This window comes from Austrofundulus limnaeus, unplaced genomic scaffold, assembly GCF_001266775.1.
Source record: "Austrofundulus limnaeus strain Quisiro unplaced genomic scaffold, Austrofundulus_limnaeus-1.0 Scaffold157, whole genome shotgun sequence".
Classification (NCBI taxonomy): Eukaryota; Metazoa; Chordata; class Actinopteri; order Cyprinodontiformes; family Rivulidae; genus Austrofundulus; species Austrofundulus limnaeus.
The window spans coordinates 1,044,591-1,050,872 of record NW_013952559.1 but is presented as its reverse complement, the minus strand read 5'-3'; the positions used below and the strand labels follow the sequence as shown (position 1 = coordinate 1,050,872).

At 37.5% G+C, this 6,282-nt stretch overlaps 1 protein-coding gene across 4 annotated transcripts in view; it reads left to right on the top strand.

Moving 5' to 3' along the window:
* The window catches only part of LOC106523505 (replication protein A 70 kDa DNA-binding subunit), a 49,025-nt gene that overhangs the window by 22,540 nt on the left and 20,203 nt on the right, over window positions 1-6,282 (top strand). For all 4 annotated transcript variants that reach the window (XM_014016927.1, XM_014016928.1, XM_014016929.1 and 1 more), the window contains exons 11-13: window positions 341-533; window positions 3,589-3,725; window positions 4,184-4,332. In XM_014016927.1, the coding sequence (XP_013872381.1) occupies window positions 341-533; window positions 3,589-3,725; window positions 4,184-4,332 (479 nt within the window). The remainder of the gene's footprint in view (window positions 1-340; window positions 534-3,588; window positions 3,726-4,183; window positions 4,333-6,282) is intronic.

Below are 6,282 nucleotides of genomic sequence, written 5' to 3'. Positions count from 1 at the left end.
GGTTATTGGGGCCTTGGGAGAGTAAATGAAGGAGTGTGCCTGACAGATTGAGTTTAAATTATGCTGTTAAGCAGAGTCCCTCTCAACTGCTGCTTATTTTCTGGTGAATTAGAGAAGTGATGGTGCTGATAGGAACACCACATCTCAGTTTGACCTAAAGGGTTTTTATTTTGCTACTTTTTGTTTGGAGGTTTTTGTTGAACAGAGGCTGTCCTGTAAAGTCAATTTCCATTCAATGACCAGTAGCATGGTCACTAGTTCAAACCACCATAGCTGCAATAATGTATTGGATTATCTCTGTTTTTTAATGACAGCACACTTTGCTTTGTTTGCTTTGTAGGTATACTACATCTCGAAGGCTACACTGAAGGTGGCCAACAAACYGTACTCAACATTAAAGCACGATTATGAGATAACGCTCCACGCTCATTCATCTATAATACCATGTGATGARGGTGACGAAATCCCCACGTTGCATTGTGACTTTGTGCCCATTGAAGAACTGGAAAACCGAGACAAAGATGCCATTATTGGTAAGAGATAAAGTTTGTYGTGTATAACTAATACAAGCATTGGAAAAAGTATTGTTTCATTTGTAAAAATTACACAGAATGGCTTGTGGTCCAAACTAGGTGTGTAARGATACATTGATCCAAATCAATATATTCATTAAATGATTGATGATTCAATGACATCGAGGCAAAACGAAAACATCATTTACTAAATGATTGTTAGATGGGCATGTAAGAAAATTTAGTGTTAGTTAACTGAAATTGTGACGAAACCACATAAATATTGAATAGATTAAAAATGTGAAGTGAATGGACCGTACAACACCAGTGACTGGAGTGAACGCTGGTTTATTGCTGTCTGTGCAAGCAGGAAACCAACGCTGAAGAAAACCGGAAGTCCAGGTGTGTAAATACATGCTCTTCAGTGCCTGGTACGCCCATTACTGGCCTACAGCTGAATCGCAGATACTCATACAAAAAAACCTGTACTTGTGTTTAATGTTTTTTTATGTGTTATGATAATGTTTCGGGCATGTATCTAAACTATTTTAATGAAGACATAACAATAGTCAAACAATAGATTATAAAAGTCAATAGTAAAAAAGGAAAACTATGGAAATGGTGTAGTGCTTTTAAAATCAGTATCTAACATGACAAATTTCTTCAGACACATGGTATCGCCTCATATTGATCACAGACTTGTAAATTGAATTGAATCGAAATCATATCGAAACAGATTTTGTCATATTGAGAAACATCATAACGTAATGCAAACAAATCAATGTAATATTGTATTGTGATAAATCTGGTGATTTACACCCATAGTCCAAACTGGGGATTGAATCCAGGACCTTTTTGCTGTGAGGCAACACTGCTAACCTCTACACTGTTGTGTTGCCATTTTAGATAATCAGCCTTGAGACTTAATGAATTTAGGAGTTTTAAGCATTCTTCTATAATCGATGGGCTGTGTCAGGAGTTGCGACCTACTTAGRTCACATGTGGGCCGTTCTGTCATAGGCTGTCTCATTTTGTAGGCTCACACTCATGCGGCCCACAAAACCRCAAAAAACGTAGGTTGCATCTGAGTAACGTACATGGCCGAGGACATCCCTGGATTCATTGCGCTGTCAGCAAACTAACCAGTAAAACAAAGGTGGGTGAGGTTTTTTATGGCAGAATTTGGAAATTCATCACAGACTGCGGAATTTATTTTAAAATGTATGTTTAGCAACTTAACTGGTTAAATTTTTGCTCCAATGAGATGTTAAATCTCAAGTGCTGATACTGGAGCTAAACCCAAATTCTAAGATTCTTTTTTTAATCAACATGTAACGTTTTTAATAAAACGTAGAATTTTGTGAAGTTATACCTTTCATGAAAAGACGTGTGAATACATGTGATACAAAACTTATCACCATTGTAACGGGGTAGTGCACGGTCACGCAAACGTGTCATCCAAAGACTTGACCATCTCACAGGCATTTTGTGCAGCCCTACATGAACTGCGAAGGGTTTGGCTTACGTGGGCTGCAACCCCTGACAGCCTACGACTGATGTGAAGTTTTTACACAGAACAAAATGAAATTATAAGATCAGATTATTTCTAACTCAAAGTAATATAAGCAAATACAGCATGTCACTGAGCTACACTGAGCGGTTCGAGTGAGGGAATGTGTTTGCGTTGGTTATAGAGGGGCAGCATTGCGTGTCCTCATCTGTCGACTCTTCATTCTCTCTCCCCTCGATTCCTCCACTCTTTCCTCCTTTGTTAAACAGGGGATTATAACATGGTAATGAGAAGCGTCAGCCTGTTCCTGTTGTGATAATGGAGTTCATAGGTGGATGACATCGTCTCAATCATAATGGAATTAAGCAAGGCTGAGAGAACACTGACGGAGAGCAAACGGAGGGATTGGGGGGAGGCAGCGGGAGTTTATATAAAGGTTAACAGAAAGTGTAGACAGGAGGAGGAAGCTGAGAGAAAAACTGGTTTAAAAAAACGAGTTTCGTGATATGATCCAGTCCTTTTTATTTAATGCGTGGACACAAATGTTGAAAATATACACCAGCACCAACATGTAAGGCGTGCTGGGGAGCTTTTAACCCACCACAAAATGTCAGCTTTGACCAAAATGACTACAACTTTGTCGCTTCTCAACGTAAGATGATCTCMGTCTAAACTCTGGCACGTAAGGCGGTAAACAATATGAATTTKTTTGAGGAATACTAGGCCATTACTTCTTTGTTTTGTTTGCTTCATACACAATAAGCCATAGAATGCATTACACATGAGTTACACTCCTGCTGCAGTTATACAGAGTGAAAAATAACAGTAGCAACACCAGGGAGGTTTAACAATGTGAAAAACAAATAAACAGAAGGAGACTGCTGGTTTGTTTGTATAAATTTAAACTAATCARGGCCATATTAAAGCAATCACTTTTGTTGTGTTATTTTTATGAGTAATAGCACAATTCAGTYCATTGTGGTATCACAAGAGTAGCAATGCTGATTGTAAACACAACTGTTTTTGCTCATTAGAAAACGTATAAACAACTCTGAGGCTTACAATTCTACAAATATTGTATTTAATTTTTTTCYTTTTGTTATATTATAAATGAGCTGCATTTCTTCGAACAATTGAGTTWAAAAAATCAGGACAAAATGCACATTTATGGTGTTTAATCACATTAATTCTTATTAATTTATTCATACTATCCTCATTGCATTATTTGAGTTTTTTTCAATGTAGTTTTTAAAGTTTATATGGTACTGCATTTTCAACCTTATATTTTCAGTAGTGAAGTCAGAATTGTTTTTTTTTTGTTGACAGAACATGAATAATAAGTATTGTGATTTGGAAAATGTTCATGAGCATTAGCTTGTTGCAAKATTTGTATCATTTTGCTGCGATATCTTATACATTATATGGTCTAACCTTGAGGAATATTTACACTTCATTTTAAAGAAYTCTTGAAAGCTCTTTTGTTTTTATTCTCKTCTATAAACARATCTGCCTGCAATTATGAGCTATATATTGATGAATATCGAAAATTGTTCTTCTGCCTTTTAGATATAATTGGAGTGTGCAAAAGTGCCGAGGATGTTTCTCGTGTCACCACTAAAACCAGCAGAGAAGTCTCTAAGAGGGCTCTCAGCCTAATAGACATGACTGGCAAAGAGGTGACGGTCACGCTGTGGGGAGAGGAGGTAAGAACTGTAATTTGGCGCTCTGACTCTTCGTCTGAGTGGATTTGTGTTTTAACATGAAAACAAAGTGAGCTGACTGAAATGAATTGTATATTTTGGAAGGTGTGTCTGTGATGTGCGAGTGTTCGCACATACAGAGCACTTTGATTTAAAATGTGGATCTTTCAAATCGCTGCTGTGACCTTCAACACTGCTTTGAGACAGAGGACTAAATAACTCCAATGAGTGCTATTCTTCTCTAAGCTTTTTCAATCTGTGAGAGCTAATCCTTCCTCTTTGCCACAGTTTGAAAATGACTTTCAAATTAACTTGTAAGTTATCTAATTATTAATGCAAACTGATATTACTTTCTGTCATGTCCACGTTTCAGACACGTACTGCACATAAATGATCATGCTTTTGTTATTTTTGAATGTTTGTCTTAAATCGCTGATTGAGTTTTTTGTTTTCTTCTCCAGGCAGAGAAGTTTGACGGGTCTGGAGAGCCGGTCGTTGCCATCAAAGGAGCTCGCCTGTCTGATTTTGGAGGCAGATCGCTTTCAGCTTTGTTCAGCTCAACAGTCATGGTCAACCCCGACATACCCGAGGCTTTTAGACTCCGGGCGTGGTGAGACACTGCAGTGTACAGCAACAATAACACACAGTCACACTGCTAATCCTATGCAGACACAGCACAAGATGTTGTTCATGAATCAAACAAAACACAKAAAAAWARYRYWKASATTATTTCTGCTTTGGATTCATGAAATAAGATATAAATGCTAAACATAGAAGCTGCTCACACACACACACACTAATGAGCAAGTCTAAGAAAAGAGCCCTGATTATCACATGTCAGGAGGCTGCTGGTATGTGCCACCTGAGTCTCAGTGGGGCTCTAGTCTGGGCTGGATCGAGGGAATAAGGGAAGCAGTTCYTTATTTCTGGATCCAAGCACTGAGCTGCTTCTGCATATGCTCAAAGAGCCGTTGAGTCGCATCAAACTGGATTCCTCTCAGCACTTCCTGTGGAGAGATTTTGAATTATGACTCATTCACTCATTAAAGCTCTTCCCAAATCTGGCTACCAGTAAAATGCYTTTACTGTCGCTAAGTTTACTCCAGGATGTACACAGAAACAGCATCAAATCGAAAACGCACAGATTCAGAGCTTGAATATAGGAAATAAAGTGGCTTATGTTCCTTGTATGTTTCAGGTTCACACTTTCAGGTGTTTTTGTCTGCTTTATTAGTTAAACTAATTGCTCTATGAATAATAATTTTTAATGGTTTTGTATTTTTTTTATAAACAGGAAGAGCACGATCAATCTCCTGTTTTCTCCTGGTCTTGTTAGTCTCTATTCAATACACCAGCTCATCCTTATATTCAAAAAGCTAAATAAGTTAAAGAAAAAAAAAAGTCTGCCTCCTTTTCATCACTGCTTCTATTTTCCTCTAATCCCCAGCTTTTCCCCCTGATCTCCACTGCTGTTTGGTTCTTTTTGCAGTCTACATGCTGACAGCATGAAGTTATTTCTGGAGCAGATAAACTGTTTATCACCTTTTTTTTCTTTTTTACATTCAGGTGTGTGCTTTACAAAGACAAAGCTGGTCTGTTTGACTCACATTCCTGTGACGAAGTCATGCTGTTTCGGATTGTTTGCACAAGACTTGTTTGCATAAATGGAGGGAATGGATGAATCTGAAAAGATGCCGTGATTAGACTGTTCATCCAGAATACAGAGCAAGAGTCACTCGCATAAATATTTTAGCAAGAAAATTAAAAAGATAGATAAATGGAAAGAGTGGATTACAAAGAAGATGGACAAGTTTTCCACAATGTCACTGTTTGCATATAAATATAAAAGTGATTGATCTAGAAATGCGTTTGTTCATAATAGAGTTTGGTGTCTGATCTGATATGCTGAAGCATAATCATCTGATGGCCACAAATAAGTTAAGGGAATAGGGGAGTTTTCAGACATGGCCGAGGTGGGTTTGATGGATAATGATTCAGGCAGAGCAGTGATTATTTCAGTGCAGTGTTTTCTTCAAAAGAAAGGCCAATTACTCAAATGCAACATAGAGTTTAGATTTATAACCCGACCCGGCCTAAATTACATGTTTGATGGTCGGGGTTGGGCACGGTCTTCATAAAGTTGGAGAGTCATAGCTAATATACACAGGAGTAAATTTTGAATGATTTTATTTCTGATGTACCATAGACTTAAATATATAGATCACTAGACTAAGRCCCGCCCATACCGTACACTGGTAGTGTCTGTGACAGCATGGAGGAGCAAAAATGGTGTCTAAAAGGGCAACAGTTCACAGCCTCCATAGAAACTAATAAACAACAGCTGAACTGGATCTGTTTCACAGATTATCTGTCATGTTTTTACAATAAATTAATAAACTATGTTAATTTCATTCAACAATCATGTAAAACAGCAGATTTATACCAGAAAAATATATAATTTATAAATAACAATGATCTAAACCAGACCTGAAGTCAGCCTGTAACTTAGACTTTAGCTGAAAAATGATGACTTCAGCTAGTAATAAAGTATATTTATTAT